This window comes from Anser anser (assembly GCF_964211835.1).
Source record: "Anser anser genome assembly, chromosome: 1".
Lineage (NCBI taxonomy): Eukaryota > Metazoa > Chordata > Aves > Anseriformes > Anatidae > Anser > Anser anser.
The window spans coordinates 47,931,999-47,959,559 of record NC_139720.1 but is presented as its reverse complement, the minus strand read 5'-3'; the positions used below and the strand labels follow the sequence as shown (position 1 = coordinate 47,959,559).

The 27,561-nt window shown below is 40.3% G+C and overlaps 1 protein-coding gene and 1 long non-coding RNA gene across 8 annotated transcripts in view; one reads left to right on the top strand and one right to left on the bottom strand.

Moving 5' to 3' along the window:
- LOC310884752 overlaps positions 1 to 6,150 on the bottom strand; it is a 47,955-nt gene extending 41,805 nt beyond the window's left edge. For 4 of the 7 annotated variants that reach the window (XR_014574376.1, XR_014574377.1, XR_014574378.1 and 1 more), the window contains exon 1: positions 3,758 to 6,150. This is a non-coding gene — a long non-coding RNA (uncharacterized lncRNA). Of the gene's footprint in view, positions 1 to 1,758; positions 1,936 to 3,757 lie in introns of all 7 variants that reach the window. The other 3 variants (XR_014574374.1, XR_014574375.1, XR_014574373.1) reach the window with 2 other exon arrangements.
- A 269-nt stretch (positions 6,151 to 6,419) lies between these two features.
- METAP2 (methionyl aminopeptidase 2) lies at positions 6,420 to 25,226 on the top strand. The gene is made up of 11 exons (XM_083806913.1): positions 6,420 to 6,767; positions 7,326 to 7,427; positions 10,628 to 10,693; positions 11,034 to 11,136; positions 17,799 to 17,960; positions 19,661 to 19,842; positions 19,923 to 20,017; positions 20,105 to 20,201; positions 20,685 to 20,788; positions 23,077 to 23,192; positions 24,425 to 25,226. Exons 1-11 carry the CDS (start codon positions 6,599 to 6,601, stop codon positions 24,675 to 24,677), a joined length of 1,449 nt encoding a protein of 482 aa, XP_083663039.1. The 5' UTR covers positions 6,420 to 6,598; the 3' UTR covers positions 24,678 to 25,226.
- Positions 25,227 to 27,561: the final 2,335 nt, after the last annotated feature.

Sequence of the window (27,561 nt, the reverse complement as noted above, 5' to 3'; positions counted from 1 at the left end):
CAGGCTGCCAGTGTCCCTGTGACAGCTGAGACTGAGCTACATTTCCTCCCAAGGAAGGCATTCCTAGATCAAGCTCAGAAATGTCTGCGCAGAGCCGCATGAGGCAATTTAGTGCAGCCATCGCCAGGGAGCATCTGCGCTGACAGTGTATGCTTAGGAGTACGCCTGCTGAAATGCCATGTAATATAACACGGTGATTGATTTCCTCTTTCCTATGTAAAATGATTTGTTCTTGCCTTAGTAAAATGAAAATCAAATAAATACAAGACTTCGCTTGCTTAGAAGTGACATGCAGTGGACATTTAGCTTTTAGATGTAATGAAACACCGAATGTCTAAAGGAGTCTTTTTCAGTAACGGCTGATTCTACATACCCTATTTTGTGTTTTGTTTTGTGGTTGTTTTTTTGTTTTTGTTTTTGTTTCCCAATTCAGGAACTCAGATCTTCCATGGTTGTGAGAGGACCATCTTTATTTGAAACTGTAGAAGCTAATTAGAGGATTGCCAGTGTGGAAAATCTATTAACAAGCTTTAGGAGTTTTAAAATGTAAAATACAAAGGAAGTTTACAAAATGTCTTAGTCCTCAGGCCTCTACACACACACAAGCTTAGCTACAACCACATGGTTACCCCCTCCAGTTTCAATAGTAGCTTCTTTCACTATTGTAGTTGACTGCATACAAATGTGTTCGAGGACTAAAACAGCCTGAAGTAAATTTTTGAAATCTGAATTTCAAAAGCAAGCTACGCAAAGCAAGGTGTGAAGGCAGAGGCTGTGTTTTTCTTAGTTCAGTTTTCATAACTGAAAAAAAAATAACAAACTTTTTGGAAGATACCTAATAAAAATATTACTTCTTACAAAACCAGTGTTGTCAACAGTCTTAGATGCTCATGGCTTCAGCAAAGGGCTGTCAAAAAAGTGACATGGCCATTCAAGGGCACAGAGCTCAATGCAAACAAATTCCAATATCTTTGTTATTTTGGTATTTCTGGGAATATTACTCTCCAAGTAAAATTTTCCTCCTAGCTGCTCAACTTCTACTCTCTTCTCTTAAATACCAGGGTTTCATTGGATCTTTAAAATTGCTAAGCTCACACAGTACAGGAAAAAAAAAAAAAAAAGAGAATTTTTAATACATTTTTTTCCATGCCTTTTTTATTTTTTCATTATTTTCTCCTTACAGACTTTAAGAAGCCTGTGTATGAAAGAGGTTAAAAACACCATCAGTTTCTTCTAATCCTTCTCTAACTCTTGTCACCTTGCTATGTTTTAGCCAGCAATTGCACACAGACAGAAATAAAACTAATAGCTAGTTCTGAAGTGGTTTCTGAGAAGTCATGAAACATCAATAATAAAAAGGCTAAAAAGCTGATAAGACATAACACAACTGAAAATGTACGTAGTAATGTACTTGCTAGCGAACCAGCAGTGGTGATTACCTAACGGTATATTTTATGTCAACTTAAGAAGATTCCACCTCTGTCGTCCCTGTTTCTTTACCTCCTTGTTGGAACAAAAAGAGCATTTTAAAGTAAGTGTGATGAAACATGAATTTAAAACCCAGTTATCCAAGGGAGTCACAGCCCTGAGGAATGCTGTGGACAAGGGCTCACACTGCATTACTCAGGACATGTGAACTTAATGAAATCTGCAGAACTCTGCATCCAGCAATGTGTTGTCCAGTCCATTGCAAAACAACAGAACAAGGCTATTATGTGGTGTTCTTAGCTCCCACCACTACTGGCATAACACATTTACCTGGGAGTAAAGCTTACAGGATGAGGATGTGTAGTGAGCACACTGAAATATGAGGACAGTTCTTCTGGTATCTGCTTGCCCCCCTCTTTTGTTCTAGCTTTAATCTACAACAAAATGAATGTTTCCATCATAACTTTGGAGGATGTATGAAGGTGAAGAGGGAAGTAGAAGAATATCCTAGAAATGATAGAAAATACCTAGTCAAAGAAATATACAGGTGCTGCCTCTAGTGCTGCTGCTCTAAGTATTGGTTCCATCACTTCCTCGGTGAGGAAGGGGTGGAGCACACCTACAGGAAGATAGTTACGTCAACAGGCTGTGAGAAATAAAGTGCTTATGTTTTTTTTACACTAACAGTGAAGCTAAGCCATTATTTTCTATGTGAGGCCTTGAAAATGTGCTTCAAATATTTTAAGAAACACCACTGTAAGACTGGCAATACATTCACAGGTCAAGGGATTAAATTATATGAAGCTGATTACAAAACTGAAGAACTAAGTATCAGTTTTTGCTTATTTAGGTTCATACCACTCCAAACTAGTGTCTTCATGAGATATGGCCTACTGTTACTTCATATGGTAGATAATGTCTCAGTTAATTTGTTATCTGAAAAAGAAGACTGTTTCATCTGGAGGTATGACCCAGTGACTGTCATCAAATATGCTTTTATTCAAAAAAGGTTTTTTATGACTCTACCATAAATATAAAAAATGGATTTCAAAGATACCACCGCAGTGACCTCTTACTCTGTGCAACCTCCCACCCTCTACCAAAACTGCACAGAGATCTGCTGCTGGGGCATCCCCCACCGTAGCACAACCTAACACAGGTCTGTCTACATGCCTAATGCAATAGCTCCTTGTCACAGAAATGTAATAAATCTTTTGCAAGCACAGGTCCAGGCAACAGATTGTTCTGTTCATGTGAAACTTGTCACTTACTGGCAATTTTAAAAACCGAGCTTCAGAGGAGGCAATAAACTGACTTATTTTTGTATTTCACGGCATACATCTATTCATGCAAACTGAAGAGCATTTGCTATGTCACGGTCTGAGTGCACAAACAAGAGTCTGTGATTCTCAAGGTAGCTCTAAGGAGTAAGGCAGATTAAATTTGCTTCTTTTCAGAAGCACTCATTGCATCCTTTGAAAAGCTGTCCTCTGAAGGACATTGATGTTGTGACGCTATCTGATGCATGCCAGGATGTTTGGATTATGGCTGACAGACTGTAATCAAACTGATGGAAAAAAAGGCGGTAATCAAACTGATGGAAAAAATGGAAATCACCATGGGATGCAAAAGAACTCCGCAGCAAACAGCGTTAAATGGGAATTACTCATCTGCTTTTGCCACATTTAACTTTGATTGAGATACTTCATCTAGGTTTTTAGAGAAGGAGTGGTTTCAGGAGTAAGGATGCCCTTTATCCTGCTCGTGCTAAGGAAAACACTGGTGACAGCTGTCATTCCCACAGTAAATGCTACGAATGACGGCAGAGGAAGTACAACTGCCTTCAGCAACTGGTGAGGAGGGAGTAGTTTGCCTTCTAGAGTTTACAAGGTTTTTTGCTCTCATTCAAGAAACATTTTTCTTTGCTTTCATCCAGCCTTTAGGCCTGATATTAAACCCTGAGTCAGAAAGATTGTCCCATTGACTTCAGTGCATTTTTAGAGTTGAGTAAGGGCTACGAGTTTTCGCCCTAAGCTAGGAAGAAGAGTATTAAAGTGTTGTAAACACATAAATAATGGCTGTAGCCCCAGAAATACAAACAGAAAAACAAACATCACTTCCCTATGTTCCAGCTCTTCTCGGGATTGATGCAGGCCACTTACTGCCTAAATCCTCCTGCCTCCCTCTCCTTCCAGGATGAACCTGCAGCTGTCAGAGACAACCAACTCCCCCACTCTATTCCATGCCATTTCTTGACACACACATACTACAGCGTGGAAACAACAACAACAACAATAACAAATAAACAACAAAGGAACACATAACGTACTCCGAAAGAAGCCTTTTCCTGAAGATCATAACTTCTTTTGCTAGGAAAATGGTGCAATGGGAGCTGCTTCCCTGGCAGAAAAGGAATAGGAGGTGAGCCTCTGTGTTGCCGTTCAGGACAGTGTTTCAACTCCTGCTGCTTAGTTACCACAGGTTTTGGACTGCACTCAGCCCTTCCCTTGATTCCCCAGCCACTGCCTGCCTGCCTGGCTAAAAAATAAAAATAAAATAAAAATGAATAGCTACTGTGAGAAAACAAAACAAAACCAAAAAAAAAAAATCAGCATCTTTCTCCAACCAAAATTAGTTTCCATGCACCTCCTCTGGCCTACCACATGTCTGATACTGTCTTCCTATCATGCTGGCTGGTATAGAATGAAACTGGAAAATGTAGCATTCATTAATATAAAGCATATTAAGTGCTAGGATCAGCTGACTGGCAGTAATGGAAGCAGAAAAATTTCTGAAGTGGTAAGGGCATGCTACAAGATATGGTGCTCTTCCCTGGCTTCTAAGAGACCAGGTTCTCTTAGGAGCAGCCAGGTGGCGAATATGTTGTTCAGTTGTCAGTCTGTCCTTGCTAATGCTCACTTTGTTAATGCAGCCAGTCCAACTTCAAATTGTTTTTTTTTCATACAGCATTCCCATTTTTGCACATTGGTTGTTGTGCAATCATCCTGCTGGCTATCTGTACTCTCTGGTACAGAGAGCACAGCGCTAACTCTGGGACTGGACGCAGCGTAGCCTGAAAGGTGTTTTACTTTGCTCCGTCCGACATGCCCTCTTCTCTGCAGGCCTAATGCACACAGTGGAGTGCTCCTGGGTCCAGCCACAGCGCTCGGTGTATGCAGTCGAGCTGCAGAGGGACACCACGAATCCTGCCGCTCACACAAACTCTGCAGCCAGCAGCCAACTGCACCCGCATGACTACAGCACAAGCCATCCCTCGCTCCGCTGGGGTACCGCAGTGATTATGAACGGTGCTGGAGTCGTTCTGGGGAGGAGTGAAACAACCCCCTGGGAAACCTGGCTCCATCAATTCAGCTGATCACACTAAAAAAAATGTTGTGCTTGTTGCCCCAGGGCTTTAATGAACCTTTTTCCTCTGATGTCCTTACTTCCGGACATCACGTCTATAGCTTTTGCGTGAGACGTGCTCACACCTGCTGTATTTTACCTTTATCTACCTCTGGTCAGCATTCTGCTGAATTCCCTGGGATTCTGTAGACTTTGTGACCACTTTTATCTGTGACTTCAGTTCTATAATCAACAAAATCCATGGCCTGGTGACCCTTCTGTTTTGGCAAGTACCAGAGCAAACGGAGCAGGGACACAGACTATTCTCTCTTTCCAGCTGACAGGAGCACCAAAGGGGATATAGCAAGCGGTAAGAGGAACAGCCTGGTACATATGAGACTGTTTCAACCCTCTCGGTGAAGAGCCTTTTCCTAATACCCAATCCAAGCCTCGATGGCTCTCTTCGTCAGCCTCAGGCCACGTTAAATCTGACTGGACAACAGAACAGCAAAACGGCAGCAAAGTGTTAGATATCTAACTTTTAAGTAACTCCCTGTGCCCAGCTGCATGCATCCACATTTGAGTGCTCTCACAAGCAAAAGCAGCAGAGAACATGCTGCTGTGACCCCTGCACAGCCCAGGATGGAGCTCCTCTGGTCAGCACTGGAGCTTTTGCTTTGGAAGCAGTGAGGGAAATGTGGAGGCAAACAGCCGGTCACAGTGAGGCCGAGGGGGGAGAATTTGTGCCTCAGCAAGGCACTACCGCTATTCCCAAGCACAGACCTGGATGCAAAAGCCTTTTAAACCCCATCTGTGCAGGATAAGGCTCATTTATGACCTTTATGTGTTATAAATTATCGTGACACTATGTTATACTACCCACTATAAATACAGCTAAAGCAACAGTTGTTAAAATATACTAGTTAAGGAAGAAAAAAGAACTGTATTTTTGGCGAGAGTGGTTGTATCAGTAGAAAACCTGTCAGAAGTTTAGGAATTATGCTGATTTAATGAGCCGTTAGTGAATGCTGGTAACATGGGTATTTTTCCTTGGTTTTATAGCATCTTAGGTCCTGCTGGATATGGGTCAAAGCAGTGCCCTTTACTGTGTATTTGAACTTTCCTTGTTTTGATCCATGGGATTTGGAACAAGTTTATTTATTTATTTATTTTATTTTTATTTATTTATTTTTATTTTCCGTGCAAGTTCCCTCTCATGTGGCATAGTTAGTATGTTTGGACTTTTTCGCGCATAGTGTCTATAAACACTGTAAAACCTCTCGCTGCAGATGTTCCTATTGAAGAAGGCCAGCCCTGCTTTCAGCGCTTTAGTTTTCCTTTTTTTTATTGCATTTCCCGAGGAGATACGTGCCGAGGGGGACCGGGTAACGCTCTGCTGCTGGCTCTCAGGCTGCGCTTCTGGAACCTTCCCTCCCGGCAGCAGCCGGCTCGTCACCTAACTCCACTCCCGAACCAAACCCAGTTATGTGCACACACCTCGCGCCCCCCGCGGATTTAACTGCAGCCCCCCCGGGAAGGCCGGGAGGCCAAGAGGGGCCCTGCGGGCCCGCGGTCCCCCAGACCCATGGGGCCGCCCGCGGCTGCCTCACGCCGGAGGAACCGAGGGCGGTGCGCGGGGAGGAAGAAGATGAGGAGGAAGAGGAGGAGGAAGAGCACGTGCAGGCCGCCGCCTCCTCCTCCTCCTCTTCCTCCCGGCGCAGGCCCCCAGCCTTCCCGGCGTGCGCCGCGCCCGCCATAGAGCGGAGGCCCGGCCCCGCCGCTGGGCGCTCGCAGCGTGTGCGGGAGGCGGTGCGGCCGCGGCGAGATGGCGGCCGTGGGGCAGGCGGCCGAGGCGGAGAAGCACCTCAACGGCGAGCTGCCGCCGGAGCCCGACGACAAGGAGGGCGCGGAGGGCGGCGCGGCGGGGCTCGGCGCGGAGGATGGCGCCAGGAAGAAGCGCAAGAAGAAGAAGAAGGGCAGAGCGGGGCCCGCGGGTAGGGGGCGGCGCGCGGAGCCCCGGCTGGCGGCCTCGCACGGGGCGGCGGCGGCGGGCGGGGGTCGGGGGGGCACCGGCCCGGTGTGAGCCGAGGGGGAGCCGCAGGGCCAGGGCAGGTGCCGGCGGAGGGGGGAGCCCCGCTGCCCTCTGCCTCGCCCTCCCGGCTCGCCGCGAGCTGCGGCGACTCCGGGTGAGGGAGCCGCGGCCCGGGGTTGTGTTAGCAGGCCGGCAGGTCGCCGTGGTCGGGCGTTTGTAAGCCTCACGCCCGTTTTATCTCGCAAAAGCAGGCTGGGGCAAGCGTTAAGCTCTGGCAGGAAAAAGTAAGAAGTGTTTGGGTAAGGTGCCCTTCATGCACGAGTTTCAGTAACAGTCCTTGTCAGGCCCTGCGATCTTACACGCTGGATCTGCTTTAAAAAAATAAGTTGCTACGTCCTGGTATCCATAGGGTATCCATAGGATGAGTACAGCACAGAATTCTGGAAAATATTTGGGGACTATTGCCTTCTGACATAGAGCTGTAATTGTACCATAAGCCATATTTTAATTTTACAAACAGGACAAGAAACGGATAAAGAAGTGGAAGGTGCCCTCGATGATGTAGCAAAACAATTGGATAAGCAAACACTGGAGGACAAAGACAAAGATGATGATGATGAAGGCAAGTGTAACTTTTTTTTTCATGTGACGCTTCCAGTTTCAGCCTTTTCCTGGACTTCCATTTTAACAAATCTACAGAGGTCTGTGTTTTTGTTTGGGAAAAATGAGGTGCAGCTATATATACACTTCTTAATTTTCTTGCAACAATTTAGCTGCCATGCATGCATGTATGTTTAAGTGATCACAATATACGTGTAAGTGATCACAAGCGTTGTTAAAGCATCTTGTTTTCAAGGATCTTATTATCACAGAGAAATATTAAGATAAGGCAAACTATAAATTGCTCTTATTTGCATCACCATGGGCAACATAAAGTTATGTTCCAAAATTATCTCTCTTATTCTTGGTTTAGAACAAAAAACAGAAAATTGTAAGGGAGCACTTTAATGTCTTTACCAGTGACTTCACACATGGTCCGTAATCCCGATTTTTTTCATTAGGACTGAACTGGGGAGAGATTAATGCACAGGCAAGGCATACACCTTGCGTGTTGCCAGTGCTACACTGGTGATGTTCTAAACAAATAACTGAAGTGTCTGATATTGAAATCCAGGCTGGATGCACGTGGCTGTGGGAATATCAGATAATAAAAAATGCTGTATTTTCTTCATTTTGATGGGTGGTGTTAAATAGAAATGGACTTTTAAGAAAATACATTTCTCGAGTTATTCATTTAGTTTCCTTCTTGTGGATCAGCATTAAAAGTTGTCTCAGCACCCTAAAATGTTCCATATCATGCTCAGAAATCTAATTAGTAGATTGTTGGTGGGATTCAGCATTCCAGAGTTTAACTGAATAAAGCAGGTGCAGAAACTTTTTTTGAGAGAAGTAAGTGTTGGCATTCATAAAATTTTGAATATTCTGAACATATTAAACTATATATAGTGTTCAATTTTATATAACTAATTTTGCTGAGAAGAATGTTCTGATGGATTATTTCTTTCATGCCATATTTCAGGTTACAGAATTGAAAGATAATACGATACGTGCTTTGCTATAATACTAAAGTAGGCAGTATTGAGGAAGATAGTGAAAATTTCATCCAATGAAAAGAATTCTTAGGTTGTATTTCATCTACTAATAACAATATTTCCCTGAGATGTAGCTGTAACAATACTAATGTTCTTTCAACAAATGATACTAATTTCTTTATGCTTTCTACAGTATTATCAATTAGTATTACAGTATTAGAAAGTATTTAAAAACTGCAAATATAAAGTGATGCTATCACTGAAATAATAATTTCCTATTTTTCACATATGAGACTTGGATATATTTTTAGAGAAAGAACAATATTTCTTAAGGGGGGGAAAAATGCTCCCCCCCCTCTTTTTTTTTTTTGAAGACAACTGCATGTTCTTGCATGTACTGGTAATCACAACTTGACATCTTAATAGTGTAGTTGTAGTAATAGCGTAGTTGTAGAGGTGTTCCTGAAGACATTAGACCAAAACCAATAAAATAACACCCTCTTTAAAAGAAAAAAAATCCGTAACTGAGTGGCCTCAGAAATAAGCCTATGTGCTTTTTGAAATCTGTGAGCAATTAGGAAGTGCTTTTCAGATTTCTGTTGCAGTGAATAGATAACATTTATGCATAGTGGTAGAGTAGGTTATTAAATATCTATACCACAATAGCATAAGGATGGGCTTCAGTTTCACAATGATCTTAAATTGCTTTTCTGGTGAAGATTTTTTTTTCAATACCAGCTAAACAACCTGAAGACAAACAGGGTATTAGTCAGATGCGGTAGTTATGTTTCTGGCAGCACAGTTATTCTGCAGCAATCTTCAAGGACGTGAAAGCATAGGCCCAGTCAGTTTTGCTTGCAAATAACAGATTCATGTGCAGTGGTGTATGAAAAAGCCATGATAAGCAAACAGCAACAGTGATAACATTTAAGAAAGAAATGTTTTATTTTGTTTGTGCAGTTTAGGCCTGAGGATCAAAAAAAAAAAAATTCACTGATTAAACTAGAGTCGCATCTAATTCGTTTCTTGGTTTGAGCACAGCTCAAGGTCGAAAGAAATGTGGCAAATGTACCACATTATAAACAAATAACATATGCACTGTTAAGTATTGTCAGCTGCATATGAAATACTGCTTAATGGAGAATCTGTTAGGCTGGACTGCGTTGTAGTCATAAAGTATTCATGCTTTCAATTTTTTTTAACTTTCAAAGTAAAAAAAAAATTATTTGATGATAAAATAGGCTGAGGGTAGACACGTTTTTTGAGACTTTCCCCATCTGCAGGATTACAGCAGTCACTACCACATAAATATTTGGGTGACACTGACTATCACGAGAGGCTTGACATCTAGTGACTGGGACAGCTGGTCAGTTTTGTTTTTTAATAAACGAGCAAATGCAAGTTTCTGTATAAGTGCATTAAAAATAGTAACATTTTGAATTGATTGACTCCAGAAGGTCTTTCAATTTTACTTTTCCCTTTAAATAAAAGTAAATGTTCTCAATGTCAATGACTACCACTTAACCGTTTTGGAATAAACTTGTGGGTAGGTCCAGAATGTTTAGTTAGATACCATCACGTTAGATAAGTACTTCCTCGTGTATGAAGTAACTAAGCATCAGATGTAGCAAATGTGAGGTCCGCAGGGTCATTGTTAACTCCCAAATGCGAATGTGATATGTTTTGACTGAGTCTTGGTGCTTGCATGCACAATCAGTGCCTTCAGCTCGGTGCTGGTTGTGACTTTTCCTGTTATCTCAAGACTGAATTCTTTCTGACCCAGGAGTTGTCATCTGTACTTGTTACTGCTTTTTTGTTTTGTTGTACACTAAGTTCCTTTAGCTGAAGCATCAGAAGATGTGTTTGAAGCGTTGGTCCCTAGCTCGTTGTTAGCTGTTGTGTCTAAAATAGTTCTCTCTGATGCCCTCCCCACCCCAGACATCTTTTTGGGTGAATTGAGAATAGCAGTATTTGAAGTAAGACTTCAAGAACTCTTCCCATGATTGGCGGTATGTTCAAGTCGTCAACTTTTGGAAGTATTTTCTTACATTTGTGCTTAGTGTAGGGACTGAAAATGCTAATGGTTTGGTGGCAGCTTCCAGATATTTTTAATCTGTTAAATTTATCTGTGAAATAAATGTTTCCAGACTTCCGAGATGATTTTGCATGCCATTCAAAATTGTTTGGTTCTTTAAAGCTGTTTGATGTTCATCACTTTGTTTCTCTGTAGATGGAGAGGGTGAAGGAGATGGAGCAACAGGGAAAAAGAAGAAGAAGAAGAAAAAGAAGAAAGGACGTAGGTATCAAGCACAAAAATAAATATAGACTTTGCATAAATTTTTGGTTAAGCCTGTGTAAGTGCTGTGCTTGACAGTGAAACAAATTTTGGGATGTGGTTTGGGTCTGTAGACTGTTTGGCTGAGTTCTCTTCTTTCTGATATTCCTGAATGCCACCTTGAGCATTGGCTAAATAAAGTCATATGAGGGCATTGTAATGGGATGTCTTCTGGGTAGAAGCCCAAATTCTAGAAAGGAGATCTTAAATAACTCGTGTTTTTTAACTTTCAAGGTTGAAATAAGATACTTAGGCTTTCCAGTGTACTGTGTGTAAAACTTCTAAAAATTGTACTCAACAGCTAAGGTCCAGACGGATCCACCTTCTATTCCAATATGTGAGCTATTTCCCAGCAACGTATACCCAAAGGGAGAAGAATGTGAATATCCACCAACGCAAGATGGGTGAGTACTTTAAGTGTAAAAAGTAAATACTGTCATCTAGATGTGCTGAATTGCAAACGTTTAACGTGGAACTAAATGAACAAATTTAAAATTGAGTTGTAATGTGCCTTTTTTTTTTTTTAATTGGATCATCTAACAACTTATAGAATGGAGGTCTTCAGACCAGAAAGTTCTTCCATCCCTGCCCTTTTAATTGAAGTAGGGCCTTTATGAGCAGAATTGCCATGAAGCAGGGAACCTTAAGACCAGGGGACCAACAGGATGTCTGTAGACAGCTTGCAAGAAAAATGTAGTATAAAGTAGAGTTGTGAGAAGGTTTGAAACTTAGCTAGATGAGAGATAGTTATGCAGCACTTTTGGGGGAGAGTTTCTCACATTGCGTGCCAGAAATAAGTTCATATTTTAGTAACTCCTGTAGTTTGTTTTCTTGTAGAGTCAAAAGTACTAACTGAACTGTAGAATATGATTTTAACTGCTTTTCTTCATAGTATATTAACTCTTTTCACCAGTAGCAAAGGCTTCAGGTGAAAGTTTCTGAACACAAATAGTTTTGCAAGAGACTTTTCTAAGGGTAGAGGTTGGAGAGAGCTTTTGATCATAAAATAACTGCATCTTTCTAGTCTATCCCTAGTATGACAGATATGCTTAGTTTTTTTTCTTCATTTCTTTTTTCCCCCTCTCCCCTGTTATTGAAGAAATAAAAGGGAGAACTCCAGAGGGAGAAGAAACTGTATAGAGGGTCTTAGGTGGCAGTTGTGGAGTGTGAATAAATCTGTTGTTAACTGACTAGGAGAATGGCTAAATTTTTTTGATTTTTTTTTTTAGCTAAATAATGCTCCCAATCCTGGGGGATTCAGGAAAAGTGAATAATAAAGATGGACTCTTGGCAGGTACTAAGTGATGTGTCAGGCGATAAACTGCCAGGAAAATACTCTTATATTGTTAGAATTAATGAAATTAATTTATATTAATAGCTATAAACAAAAAATAAACTTTATGGGTTTTTTTGCTTTGTAAGTCAGTGCTTAAGAAGGAAGTCTTGTTTCAATGATTTGATCCAACTCAAAGTCAAGTCCCTAGTTAACAGGATTCTTCCTACCAGTTTTCCTTTTTTTTCCCCTGATTAAATGAATTTATGGGACATGTTTTGTGGCTATTTGAAATAAATAAAAATGAAGTGTTCCACATCATGTTAAAGAAATAAAAGGAATGTAACAAAATACTCCTTTTTATAAAACCACCAGATCATCTGTATGGATGTCTAAGTACTCCAACGCTTAATAGTTTTCTTCCTAGTTGTGAACTTTTACTGAGTTGTTTGGTTTTTTTTTAATTTATTGTTTTTATTATTATTAGTCTTGCTTTCCACACATCAAATTGCTAACTTTAGGTTTGGTGTAGAAGGGAGTTTCAATGGTTGTGGGATGATCAGTAAAAACACTTTTCAAACGGCTGTTTTTCATATGCATTTCCAGCTCTGGTTTGCACAAACAGGCAGCTGAAAGTAGTTCCTACACTCATCCCTCTCATGTGTAGAACTCTCTTGTCTTTGCTGTGCGCTACAAAGAGGGAAGATCTGTATGTGGTGCCCTGTAGTCATTTCCTTGGCCTCTATAGCTTCCATTTTTAAGCTCTTAAAGGTGGTAACAGATACACAGCAGTGAATTTGCATGCTGTCAGTTCACTGTTCCCCTGCGGACTTCTATTCTTATGTCGCTAATTAGCATTTTGTCATTAATATAATTTATTCCTTATAATTGTTTCCTCCATGTATAGACCTCTTACACTTTATTTTCAAAAATGGGAGGGGGAAAAATGTTCTTAAAATGTAAAAATATTTTTCACTGAAACTATTGGAATGAGCGAAGGAGAAGATGATTTATAACAAATAGTTTGTCCTAAGTTTTCATCTGGCTGTTTGATTGAGATAGTGAAAACTAATAATTGTAGTCCCAAACTGGATCTGTGGCTAAACTAAAGAGGAAAAGGTAGCCTAGTAAGTTTGTCCACTGTTGTTTTTTTTTCTCTGTAGAGACATGTCAGTCACGGAGTAGGAGAAAGTTTAGTGAGAGTTGAATTTAAAAGCCTAAGTGGCATTTTCTGCACTGCTTGTCTTTGTATGAATACGTAGGTATTATAACCTGCCCTGTCTTTTACATTTCATAGTGGCACGGGAATAATGTGCAGTTTTGCTAAACAAGCAATACCTTCTAGTAGTGTACTGGAATGGAGATCTGCATCCTTAAATTTTAACAGGGTGCTACTGTTGCCTTATGCTTTGTTAGGAAATAGAATATACAAAGCAGCTTGAGCAAGCTTCCTGACTTTTCCTATGGAAAGTGTTGTGGAAGGTCATTTTTTATTTGTATGGAGGGTGGGGGAAGGCAATCAGCTTGAAATGCATGAAAATCTGAATGAAAACACCAAATAAGATTTTACAAACTTCCTAGGAGACTTCGGATCAAAACTCTGGAAATGCAAGTACAAATGGGAGGGCAGTAATTAAACAATGCTTTCCAAAATACAAATGTTATTTTTCAATGAGTGTTTTTTTCAAAAAGTAATTTGAAACAGTTATTTAAAGCCATTGCCCATTTTTTTATAGAGAGTATGCAATGTAGTTCAGAGTCCAGTACATCCTATAAATTGTGTTCAGGTACTCACAGATTATATGGCTTCACTTTCAAGAAATTAAAACATCTTTTTGAGGAAGCCTTTTCTTCTCTCTAATGACTCCAATTTGATCACAGGGTATGTTCATATTTATTTATAAATGACTGCCTTTGTATGCGCGGTATTCGCGTGCTGATGATAGGGCTTTCACAGGATAGTCCTGAAGGGCTGATCCAGGAATGACTCTTTCATGCCTAAGAGTCGAGTGTTTGTCTGTGTGTGCATATGTCACATTCAGAAGGGCATCGTGTAAGTACTTATGGAAATTGGATTATAAACATTGCAAGCATGTTCATAGCTCTTTAACAAACGACATACGATTTTGACACCTCGGTTACTTAGCCAGCTATTGAAGATTACATGTTTAGCTCTGGGTTGGCTACTGTTCATTTGAAAGAAGCTTTTCTAGCAGGATATAAGTAGAGCATCTTTTCTGTACTGAAAACGTTCTTTTTCTGAGAGTGAAAGAAGAATATATTCTTCTAAGGAACCTGAATTAGGTTCTTTATATAATTTGCTTAAATGTGCTTAGTTTCATTCCTAATGTAAATATTAAAATCTTAACGGTGCTACTTCAGCATTTCCTAGCATAAGCAGTTACTTAAATTAGTGGCTGACATAAGCACTAAAATATTTCCCATTCTGAATAATATTTTTTTTATATTGGTGTGGCATCTTTGTGCCGCTTCTGCTATTCATGCTGAGGTCAGCCAGGTTTTGTCTTTGATTTCAAAAAAGGTCTGTACTTCTACTCTTAACTCTTCATGTCACGTACTTCCTGAAGTTACCTCATCAACCTAGAATTCTGGATTTTGTGCGGGAAGTTGAACTAAAAATGGGTATCGTTCAATTTTCAGGGGAAACAGTAGCAGAGAATCAATTTTTATATAGGCAACAGACGAAGAGCTTTGATGTTTTTATATCTCAGATATTGAGTTCTATTTGAAGGCTTGCATTTTTGTTAAAGATGCCTGAATTGAAATGACTACATGAAGGGCAGGAAAGCTGTAAGCAGTTTTTCATGATTTGGTAAAGCTGGTATAAGAAATTCTTGTCCCTCCTTGTTTGTTTCTGTCTATATGCTATTATCTGGGTTAAAATCATTTGGGGGAATCCTTTTGTAGGATTAGTATCTTTGATCACTAAAATCTGCTTTACAGCACAATCCTATAAAAAGTTGTACTAGTGAAAACTGGGGACTGAACTAGAGTGAAAGGTAGGAACAGCTTGGAGCAGGAGGTGAACTTCTTAAGCTGATTTATGTGGTAGCCAGCACATTAGGAAACTCCTCAGAAAAGCTTGTTATCTACTCCTGTACCTGTTAGCTGTTGGGATATTTGATGTGAGACCTTTGTCTGTTCAACTGATCTTTATTTGTTGTTTTATGCTTTCCTATCACCTTCGCATGTCCTGAAGTGCTTCGGCCCGAGCAGGATTTCTAGTAGCCTCCTTTCCTAAGCTCCCAGTGGCAGTTTGGCAGCAAAATACGTTGGGTCTGATAAAATACTTGTAACTGCAAAGGTTACTTTGTCCCCTAGTTGTCTCACACAAAGTGACTGTCCACTGAAATGGAGTATGATAGGGTGAGAACGGTTTCCTGCCAGTTTGCTGGAGTTTGCACTGAAGGCCACGACTGTTGGCAGAGCAGCTGCCCAGGCTGGCAGCAAGCTCTTGCCACCGGAGGGTGTTCCCTGCTGGAATCTGGGGCAGCTGGAAAGGACCCTTGGGTCCATCTCCCTATCATTTGTCTGCAGTGTGCCTTTTCTATCTCGTGTGACATGACTAGTGTGCTGGCTGTAGCCCAGTTTCGAAGAGCAGCGAGCAGACTTAGGTGTTGCAGCCTGTTGCTTGTTTTGGTGGAATTTATCAGTTTTAAGGCAAGTTCTGTGAGTTAAGAGCAATACTTGCGGTGCTCGCTTGAGCAAGAAGACTGCTCAGAACAGTGACCGTGGAATTTCTCCCCTTGCGCTGCTCTTGCTTTATCTGAAAAGGAGCAGGAAGTTTAAGGGAGACAAGCAAAAGTGTCTCAAAATATTTGGATTCTCTGCTCAGAATAAGAAGAAATTTGTGGAAGAGCCTATCGTCCTTCTTTGTTTATAACTCTTCCTTAGAATTGCAGGCCTTGTAATACCATATAAATACTCCATTTAAAATGCAGCAAAATTGCAGGGCATAGTCACAGAATCACAGAACATCCTGAGTTGGAAGGGACCCACAAGGACCATCGAGTCCAACTCCTGGCTCCACACAGGACCACCCAAAAAGCAGACCATGTGTCTGAGAGCATTGTCCAAATGCTTCTTGAACTCCACAAATGTCAGTGCAGTCCGTGGGGCTGCTCTCCAGCCTCTCATCCCCCCCTATGTATGTATATCCAGGGTTGCCCCTTCCCAGGTGCATAATCCAGCACTTGCTCTAGTTAAACTTCATGTAGTTGGTGATCACCCAGCCCTCAAATTTGTTGAGATCTCTCTGTGGCCTCTGCCCTGAAAGGAGTCAGCAGCTCCTCCCAATTTACTGTCATCCACAGACTTGCTTAGTCTTGCATGTAAGTCATTGATGAGAACACAGCAGAGAGCTGGCCCTGAAATGGAGCTCTGTGGAGGAACCCCACTCGTGACTGGCTGCCAGGCTGATACAACCCCATTTACTGTAACTCTTTGAGTCTCTTTGCTCACTCTTACCTGTTCTTTGGCTGTGAAGAAAACTCTGACAGTGGAGCTGAATTAAATATCTGTGAAACAGATAAGTTGCTACACTTCTGGGTTTCAAAAAGTAATCCTTTAACTCTGCATATTCAATTGCTTGGAATCAGCCCACTTCATATAAAGGTAAAAGTTGATTTCACATTTCAGAAGCTTTCGCATAGTTCAGCATCTTTGGCCTATCTTGTCCTTCATTGCTTTTCCTTTATGACTTACCTACGAGGATGTGCAGATGCTTATTGTTTTTAGTAGTACTCTTCCTGCAAAAGGTGTACAAAGGTCTTTGAGTCATCGTTAGGGTTTTCTTTGTCATTACAGGGCTTCAGCTTCACTATTTGAAGGTTATCTCTATTTCATAGTCAGAGAAGTAGTCCTTTAATTAGGTTCTGACAGCTGGTAGAGTGCTTAAATTACTTTATTTTTTCCTCTTGGAACTGTAATTGTATGGTCTCTTGCAGAATAAAAAAAAATACTCAGAACTAATCTTATATTTAGTGTTGTGTTAAAAATTATTCTTGTATTTGTTCTGTGAACCTATCAAAGAGACCAAGTTCCAGGATAATGGTATTTTCCCGTAACAAATGTTAATTCACAGTCCAGCAAATCCAGAAAGTAGCTTCCTGGCAGGTGTCACCGTTACTATGCACTGCATGAAGTATAGTTACATAAATATTCTGAGCTTGGGCAAAAATATTGCTGAAACTGCAGGCTTTTAAATTTTGAAGGAGCTTATTGTCTGCGTCCGTGACAGTTTCTGGGCAAGTAGCTTCTGTGCCAAGATTCTTCTCCGAGCACTGCTAGAATGAAAGCAAAATCATTCAAGTAAGAAACCTCTTGCCTGAGCGGAGCGTGTTGCAGTGAGTTGTACTGCTAAACTCAAGGTACAATTGAGCGTGTTGGTATGAATTTTATAGGCCTGTTCCGTCTCCTTGAAGAGCAGCATGCATCGTTCAAAAATACTGGTTTGGGGAAGGTTGGAAGGTAAGGCTTTCAAAAATGAAAAGGGAGTAATTTGGTTCACGGTATAACTGAGTTAAACTTACATGTATATATAATTAATCTTTCTGGCTGCAGGGTTAATACCTTTCACAGGTGCCAGTATATGGTGCTGATTAATTTTTATAGGCTTCCTTTATTCTGAAAAATGTATAAATGGTGATGTCTTCTATTGAGCTAGAATGTAGGCCTGACTGGTTAATAAACACTTTGCAGTTTAGACAGAAATTATAACTTCTACTGTGGTTATAGTTGCAATAACTTTTCATGACATGCTTTATTTTGAAGGCGAACTGCAGCTTGGAGAATAACCAGTGAAGAAAAGAAAGCACTAGACCAAGCCAGTGAGGAAATCTGGAATGATTTTCGGGAGGCTGCAGAGGCACACAGACAAGTGAGGAAATACGTTATGAGCTGGATAAAACCTGGAATGACGATGATAGAAATCTGGTGAGGACATAGATCTTCTCAAAGACTTCTGCTACTGATTTTTCTTCTTTCTCCATCGTGGGGAGGGATTTAGTTTCAATTTTTTGTGCTTAATTGACTGCGTCATGAGTGTTGTAGACGTTTCGGTTTGAAGTATGCAAACAGTATCCCTGGTTATTTCAAGTTTCCTCTTATAGCAGGTTCATAGCTTATGCAGCTTTACAGGGCCTGAGATCTTACTGAATGCCAAACAGGTTTCATTTATGCTCAGTTACTTTGAGCTTGATTTTACTGTTCTCTGCCCTTGCTACTCGTGCATGCAAGTTCTGCAGCAGTGTAGAGATGCAGCGATAGCGGTAGCTTTTCTCATTTTGCCAGAATTTTAAGTGAAATGTTATCTGGATAAGCATTGCCCAAGTGCAGTCTGTGGCTAGGTGTTGGGGAAGAGGTAAAGAAACTGCACAGGTATACGTGCAGTCCAGGGCAGGGGGATTTCATCTATATTTCATCTTCCCTGACTAATGTTTCTGGAGGAACACAGAAACACTACTTGTGTTATTGTCAGTTGGTAAAAAATAATGGAACAAATTGGTTAAAATACACATGAGTTTGGTTAAGGTAAAGCTTAAAGAAATAATATGCCTGGATGGATTCTCTTGACTCTTCCAACTATTCCTTTCTCTATCATTCAGTTTATCTGGAATGAATGTCTTCTGTCTGAGTATTACACAAATCCAGGACGGTTTAGCTTCCAAATACAGGTGCTTTCAGCCTGATACAGCAGAGGACTGTGCTCACAGGAAAGATAGTAAGAAAGCTTATCAGAGCTGAGCCCCAAGATAACTCTGTGAGGGGTAGCGGAAGGAAATAATGTGCCATCAGGGAAAGCGAAAGACAGACAGCTGCCTTAGTAATCAGTACTCTGGCTGAAACAAATCTGTCATGTTGAGTACGTAGTTTGACTGTTTTAGTTATAAGCAATAATTTTCTCAAAACATGACTTTTCTTCCTAGAATACTTAAGGCTGTGGGGACTTGCCTATTAAAATAAGCTCTTTTCTTTTTCCAGACTGCTCTGAGTGAATAGCTCTCTTAAATGAAATCAGAATATGCCGCACTGATGCGAGTTGCAGTTTGCATCATTCACAGTGACTGTAGGGGTATGCACTGATGGACAGCCATCTGTAGCCTTCCAGTGGCCAAAAACTTGAGAGTAGACAAAAACCAAGGACAAATGCTAGTCTTGGAAGGTTTTATTTTTATTGCAGTTATTCCTTAATGTTAAATAAATATACAGACCTTCTTTAATTTGATTTTTTAATGAATGAGAAGACTATATTGTTGTTGTTTTACAGTTACCAAGATGTAACTTTAAGGAAAAAAAGTAGCGCATTCAGTTTGGGCAAACTTTATAAGTGTTACTCCGGAACAGGGAAAATGTAGCTTATAAGAGATGCATCTTCTCAATTTGGATTAAAAACAGTAGTGAAGTGCTTGATGTTTCTACTCTACAAAAGAGTAGAAAAAGCAACACAGTTGAAGGTAATGATTGTGGTTATGTTTTCCAGTCTAGGGTCTCTTTCTAATTAGCATAGAAGTACTTCTAAGATTTCAAATGAAGACTATTTTTCTGAGGTTTTGTTCTTGCTTTAATTTATTTGAAGTTACCATAAGAAATAATGACACATCTTTTTTTTCTTCTCCTTCTCTTCTGCCCTTTAGTGAAAAACTTGAAGACTGCTCACGTAAGCTGATAAAGGAAAATGGCTTAAATGCAGGCCTTGCATTTCCTACTGGGTGCTCTCTGAACAATTGTGCTGCCCACTACACTCCCAACGCTGGAGATCCAACAGTGCTGCAGTACGATGATATTTGCAAAATAGATTTTGGGACACATATTAGTGGTTAGTTTTTCATTTGAATTACATTTTTGAAAACATTTTTCAATGCAAAAACTGTGAAACTAATTAACTTCTGATTTCAGGTCGTATTATTGACTGTGCTTTTACAGTCACATTCAATCCAAAATATGACAGACTATTACAAGCTGTAAAGGATGCCACTAATACTGGAATAAAGGTATGATTGTTACGCAAATTGTCTACTGAGTCTCTTACAGTGAGCTTTGCAAATATTTTTCCACTTATATTTGTACTTCATTTCCAGTGTGCAGGAATAGACGTACGTCTCTGTGATGTGGGGGAGGCCATACAAGAAGTGATGGAGTCCTACGAAGTTGAAATTGATGGCAAAACATACCAAGGCAGGTTCTTTTCTTTACTATGTATAGATGTTTGTATAAACACCGATTTGTTTGTATCATAGTGAAAAGACTTCTTTACTAGAAGCATGGTATGCGTAACTTGCATAAATACATGTTTCTCTTGGGTTTGTTGGACTTTGAAGGAATGTTCTTTGCTTGTCCTTCCAAGTACTGTATCTTTAGTAGATAAGATGAAGGATAAGAAACTGTTTCAAAATATAGAAATAATGTGATACCTTCTGTCCGGCTTATTAATAACTTTTCTTATTGAAGTCACTAGTCTTTAATAATAGTTTTCTGTGCTGTAATCAGTCTTACCTGGCTGGAATTTGTGCAAGATGTATGGATAGTTTTGTGTTTAGTTTCTGTGCAATATGGTGGGGCACTGCTGTAGTTTTAATATGGACTAATAAATCAAATTGCATTGAAGGGTTTAGCATTTGTTAGGAAGCTGCCTGTAATGCTAATATTTTCCTTCAAAAGTGAAACCAATTCGTAATTTGAACGGGCACTCAATTGGGCCATACAGGATACATGCTGGAAAAACCGTGCCCATTGTGAAAGGAGGAGAAGCCACAAGAATGGAGGTAAGTAGAGTTCGTAAATTTTTTTGTGAAGTTTCCCAACTGTCATTTCAAGAATAAGTATTTCCTGTGTGGTCCTAATGTGTCATATTTGTGTTCCTGGTGGTTGATAGCTGTAGAGGAAAACTCCAAATTTGTAGTGTTCCTGTAATGGAGTGATAGCTTTTGTGACTGTGTTTTTAATTTTTTAATAGACACCGAGAAATGATCTGAACAGCCTTAGTGCTTATGGAAACTTGTGCATGTTTATTTCTGTGTGTATGTGTTAGTCGGAATGTTGCGCTTAGGAGCAGGGATAAGGACAGGAACACGGACTGGGGTGAGCGGAAGGGACCAGAGGCTGCACGGAAAATATTTGGACTTGCTGGTCACTCACTTTTTCCTTGTCTGCTCTGTAAAAAAAAGACAAAATAACAATTTCCACTTGCTAGGTAATTCGTGGGAAATATTTCTGCAGTGTTGTAAGTATAGATGACTTTTCAAATACAGCTAGATATGATACCTGTCTTGAAAAGCTTCCAGTATATTTTTCTTTGCAGATGTGAAATAGCTGAGCATATTTTGGTTAACGCGAGAGGTTAGGTGAAAGGTGTTGTTCGAATGGTGTTTTGGATCGAGGAAGAGGAATTGTACACGATGCAGCAAGCTATACCAATTAAAAAGACAGTAGTAAGATGCATAATTTCAGATTTATCCACTGTTTTGATGTAAGCTTGTGTTCTAACAAGATGAGAAAGCTGATTTAAAAGATTGGTAATGCAATAAGAAGCTTTTAATTTAATTCTAAGCCTGACCTCTGATAAGCAGTGATCACTAGTAAGCCTATCAGTAAACAAGACTTGTAAGAGCCAAATAGGAGCAAGTATGGGCTGGACAGCATTGGTTTTTGAGATAGGCTTGCTCTCATTACCCAAAGGTTCTATCATTTTTTTTAATGTTGTGAGCAGAAAAATTTATCTTTAGCTGTCATCTTGTTTCTAGGACTGTGCAGAAAGGGTAAAGAGTACTGGGAAGGCAAGGAGGAAAAAGCCCTTGTTTGTATCATGCTCTCCTTGTTTTGGCTTTATGAATGGCTAGGTCTTGCATATCATCATCCGTCATCAGTATATCAGTAATATAAAACTTGTGTTCTTTAAGAAAATCTTACTTAAAGATTTCAGAGCTTTAAGGCTGCTTTAATTGCATATCCAGACACTGGGGAGAAGACGTTTTTTAATTTCTTCAGCTTCTGGAGGTTACTTAGGACACAGTCTGACACCACTAAAGACAGTGAGTTTTGCCAGTGAAGAATGTGGAGCGTAGCCAGGCTCTTACTGTACTGTGCTAAGTATAGTATCAAACTGCAACCCAGTCAGGTTTTTTGTGAGAGAGAGGAATACAGCCTCTGACAGGCTTTATTCTGAAAAAGTGGGTGTGATTTTTTTTTTTGGTGACACTTTGAGTAGGTTGTCTTTGTTTTTATTAGATCAGTTGAGTATTCAGTGACATCTTTAAGAGTTTTTATTTAATTTGAAGCCTGTGTTATTCTTTTTCATATGGCTTCTTATTTTCAAAGTAGTCTGATATATTGGGGAAAAAAAAAATCCAGTTGTTTGATGCCCTATCCTGTTTGTGTCCCTTTCACAGTCCTGCAAATAAGGATATGTGAATGCACTTGGCATAAAGGAGTTTATGTAAAGGCATTTCAGCATGTTCTTGGCTAGAATTTTGATAATGCCCTTGCAGATGTAGATCACCTTCATTTGTTGAAGAAATTCATCTTGTGGAATGGAATTGAGCAGGTTAAGGGTTTATACTAGCAGCTGCTACCAGAAAATTCTCGCAGAAATTGGGCAGAAAGTTCCTCAGTGCAGTAAGTCTTTGTAATCAACTTCTATTTGCTATGTCTAAACTATACGTTTCTTAGGACTGCTATCTGAATAGCAAAGGAGAATTGCTCCCACTCAGCAAATGTTTTGCAGCAGAGTGTAGTTTCATAGCTATGGTACATGCTTCAACAACATTTTAGCTGCAATGACTTGACAAATTGTGACTAGAAACATGCTGATACCTATGGCTTGAAACAAATAAGATGGTATTAATAAAAATAGCTGATTATTTGGAGGGGTCTGTAAATTTACCATGTGAAATCTCCTTATTGATTTTTTTCTTCTAAATTGGTTTGGTGATTGAGTCTATTTGCATTTAATTACTTGTATTCGTAGATTGTTATACTGAGATGGTTATATCAGAATGGCCTGGTGTCGCTTATTTTCATATTATAACACGTTCCTTTTTTTCTGCTTTCTTAGGAGGGTGAAGTATATGCTATAGAAACCTTTGGTAGCACAGGAAAAGGTGTTGTTCATGATGACATGGAGTGTTCTCATTATATGAAGAACTTTGATGTTGGGCACGTGCCAATAAGGTTGGATTTTTTTTTTTGTTGCTGCTGTTCAGTATATTGCGCCACTGTTGCCACCCTCTTTGGGTTCAGATTTGATAAGATACAGTTTCTTCACTAATTCATAATGCTTTCAAAGGATTCAAAGGGTATTGTTGGCAATGTTCTTGTTATGAAATGTGTTCTGAAACAAGCACCTGAGCTCAGATCGTAAATCTGGAACAACATGGAACTATTCTATCATACCTGAAAATGGAGAAGACGCCTGATCTTCAGGCATTTTGGTCATTATAATAATGTATAGACCTTGTTGGTGTATCGGTCTATATAAAATGTATAGACAAAAAAAATCTTTATTATGGTTTTGTGCCATAATCTTTGTCTTAGTGTTGTTCCCAGAATATATTGAGCTATTCAGGTCACTTCTTTTGTTTGTGTAGGTATTTTGTGGTTTTTAAATTTCAGGCTTGGTATATTGCTATAAAATGAAATGGCACATTGTTTTCCAGTTTTCACTGAAAACGTGTTTTAGCATTTCTAGGACTGTGACATTTTCTGAACTGAAGACTGTTATGGTTAGAAACATAGCAGGCTGAGATGCTATTCCAGATACTTCTGTCTCCATAGAACAATCTAATAATATGAAAAAAGAGGGGGTGGGAATATACTGAACATAGTGGTTGGAAAAGGAACCACTGATACTTGGACACGAGTTTATTCCTTAGTCTATCTATAAATGTCTAATGTTGACATTCATGTATTGTAAGAAATATGAATGAAAAACTTACCAAGTATTTGACTTCAAAAGGAAAATTTGGGAATTTTAAACCACTGAGCTTACTACCAAATCAGTTCAGAATATTAACCACCTCGGAATTCTGCTTTTCTCTTTAAAAAAACAAAACAACAAAGACATCCTTTAATATTTAAGAGACTAATTCCTGTCATTGCGTTTCGTCTTGCCTGGGTAGTTAGATGGCGATATGTTCACAATGAAACTTCCTCTGTTTGGTATGGTTGGCCAGTGTGCTTGGCAGCATTCAGGCTTGTTTTGAAGGATGTCTTTTCTCAGTAGGAAAATGCATTTTCTTTTGTGAACAGAGTTATCTGGTGTAGAAAAACATCCCAGGACTGCGCAGTCCTAACACACTTTGGAACCTGAACTATTTTTTAATCAGTGTTTTTTATTTCTGTGGTGAATGCTTGTTGGTGATGCCTCTTTCTTCTCAAACATGTTCTTCTTTGTTTCCCCCTAGGCTTCCAAGAGCGAAACACTTGCTAAATGTTATCAATGAAAACTTTGGTACTCTTGCCTTCTGCCGCAGATGGCTAGATCGCCTGGGAGAGAGCAAATACCTAATGGCACTGAAGAACCTGTGCGACTTAGGTATAGTGGATCCATATCCTCCCCTATGCGACATCAAAGGCTCGTACACAGCACAGTTTGAGCACACTATACTGTTGCGCCCAACATGCAAAGAGGTTGTCAGCCGAGGAGATGACTACTAAACTCAAAGCCACCTCAGCACCTTTATACACTAGGCTTTGTTGGAACATATTATACCAGAATTAATTTGCAACACATTGTCTGTTTTAACAGTGGACTGATGTAATACTTTCCATATTTGGAAAGGAAGTAATTTAATTAAAGGCAAGTCTTCTAATGTAACTAACCAAGGAAAAAGCTTTCAGGCCTTTAGAAATATTTCAAAAGTTACTTATTTTTTCTGTTCAGGGAAATATGTGCTATAAAGCTCAATTTTTAGTTTGGAATGAGTTATACATTTTGTTTTGAACATTTATGATAAAAGATGCTTTTCAAATATTTATATTACCATATTCCTACTTGAATGCTTTGAATGACTACACCTGATTTCTGCGCCTAAGTCCTCTATGATATTGCCTTTTAAACTTCCTGGAATCCATTTTGTAAAAAAAAAAAAAAAAATAAAGACAAATTTTCAGATCTAAAAATATATATACTTTTTAGAAGTCTGGTTATGATTCTGGTCAGGAGTCTGCTGGGAAACTGCTCTATTAAATATTTTACAAACTTGATTTGCCATTTTTTTGTCTCAAAACTGGAACTCTCTTGTCTTGAAACTGAAACTCTTAGCCTTAATTTAAAGTTCTGCATTTTAACGTTGTATTCAGTTTGTGGCAAGGTTTTGGTAGCAGGGGGGCTGCAGGGGTGGCCTCTTTGAGAAGAGTTCAGGAGCTGCCCCATCGTGGTTAGAGCTGGTTCCAACCTGCATGGAAAGGGAACCCCCCAGTGGCCAAAGATGAGCTAATGGGTGATTCTGGTTGTGCCTCTGTGCTATTTAAGAAAGGCTTTAAAAAAACAAACCACAACACTGCTGTACCAGTCTGCAGCAGCTGGGAGAGAAGAGAAAGAACATCAGAGACAACCCCGCAGACGCCAAGGTCAGTGAAGGAGGAGAGGAGGTGCTCCAGGTGCTGGTGCAGCCCATGGAGAGGACCGTGCTGATGCAGGCTGTCCCTGAGCAGCGCATGGAGGACCACAGTGGGTCAGATAACAACGCTGCAGCCCATGGAGGACCCCACGTTGGAACAGGTGGATCTGGCCCATGGAGAGCCCACACAGGAGCAGGCTTCTGGCAGAAACTGCAGCCCATAGAAAGCCCACATGGGAGTGGGTTTCATGGCAGGAACTATGGCCTAGGGGGACCTGTGCTGGAGCAGCTGTGAAGAACTACAGCCTACGAGAAGCCCACTGCTGGAGCAGTTTGTGAAGGACGGCACCCCACAGGAGGCACCCCACATGGAGCAGGGCAAGAAGGAACGGCAGAGATGAGGTGTTACGAGCTGACTGCAACATCAATTCTTCATCCCTCTGTGCTGCTCAGGGAGGGAGGAGGCAAAAGAATTGGGATTGAAGTTGAGCCTGGGGATGAGGTGGTTTTAGTTTGCTTGTAGTTCTTACTCTCCTACTCTGTTACTGGGCAATAAATTAATTTAATCTTCCCTAAGACAAGTCTGTTTTGCGTGTTAGTGTAACTTGAGAGCCTCTTGTCTGTCGCAACCTACAAGTTGTTTCATGGCGTTTTCCTCTGCCTTGCTGAGGAAAGGCAGATTGGCTTGGTGGGTACCTGGTGGCTGCCCAAGGTCAGCGCACCGCAATTGTTTGAGTAGTATTGTCTGTGCTGGGATTCAGGGCAATAAGTTACCACCTCATTCCAGGACAGAACGTGACAACTGAAGTAGAGATGTGTGATACAATTTGGTTTTGAGTGTGCCAGTCTTCAGTTTTGACTTCCTCTGTGTTGGAACGTGCCTGCATTCTGTGCTCTCTGCTGCTGTTACCAGCAATGTGCGATTTCTTGCTGAAGTCTACCTGTGAGTACTCGTTTCTAGCCTGTTATATCCTTTGTCACGGGCTTGCCCTTTTGCGTGGAGTGAAATTGGCTTTGTGATGTGGTTCCCTGTCTCCTTAAAGTACACATTAGATTGGATGAGTTGTGGGGAAAATGAAGATGTTCCTTTTTTTTTCCCTGACTGTTGGAAGATACTTCATACAGCAAACTGATCGGAATAATTCATGGTTTCCTTGCCATGAGAGGTCGTTATCTGTTTGCTGGTGAGTCTCATTTGCAAACCTGAATTAAATCCCATGGCCCTTCAGGCCTAGATCGCAGTATGTCTTCCAGTGCTGTATATTCACCTTTATATTAAAATTTTACATAGTTACTGGTAACAAAAACGAGAGTTGCTTTAATAGGTCAGTAGTAGTGCCTTAAGCTTAACTGCTTAGGAAACAGGGAGACTTCACCTGCTCCTTTGTAGTGACAGCCTGTGTCTACTTACAAAGTTCATATTATTTTAGAAATAGCATTTCTGTCCCCCGTTACATTTTGGTAAAAGCTGCAGTTATCTTTTAAAGCCACAGTATGGGAGCTGAAGTTCAGTGTCAGGTACTGTTTACTGTTTAAACGTAGTAGATGTGTTTTTTCCTCTGTATATTGTTTAAACTATAGTGCTTGTAAAAACGGATGTAATAGGATACTGAAATTTGTATTTGTTGTTGCCATGTGGGAGTATTGGCATCTCAGCAATGCCTTTCAAGTAATCTGAGCAGCTGTGTGGGCACGTCTCTCAACTTCCCAGCACACACCAGCAAGTGCCTGTGCGCGTACATCACAGAGTAAAAACTGGCATTTGAAAGGGTTGCTGGATATGGTGGCTGATGCTATTTTTATTTATGCTAACAGGGCCGCGCTGCTTCTGCACTTTTTGACTCCATCCAAACAGCTTCTGCTAGAATTCAGTTTCCAGCTCACTCACCCTATTTTTGTAACAAGCGTGGTTACTGCAGATACTGCTAAAAACAAGGGAGCCAAGCCCACCTCAGTTCTCAGCCACTACTTCCAGACTT

Bases quoted from the DNA above. Each gene is read 5' to 3' on its own strand.
- METAP2 (XM_083806913.1), top strand. From the start codon at position 6,599: ATGGCGGCCGTGGGGCAGGCGGCCGAGGCGGAGAAGCACCTCAACGGC. The intron at 20,018-20,104 runs GTATGATTGTTA...CTTCATTTCCAG, and splicing joins CCACTAATACTGGAATAAAG to TGTGCAGGAATAGACGTACG. The intron at 20,789-23,076 runs GTAAGTAGAGTT...CTGCTTTCTTAG, and splicing joins GAGAAGCCACAAGAATGGAG to GAGGGTGAAGTATATGCTAT.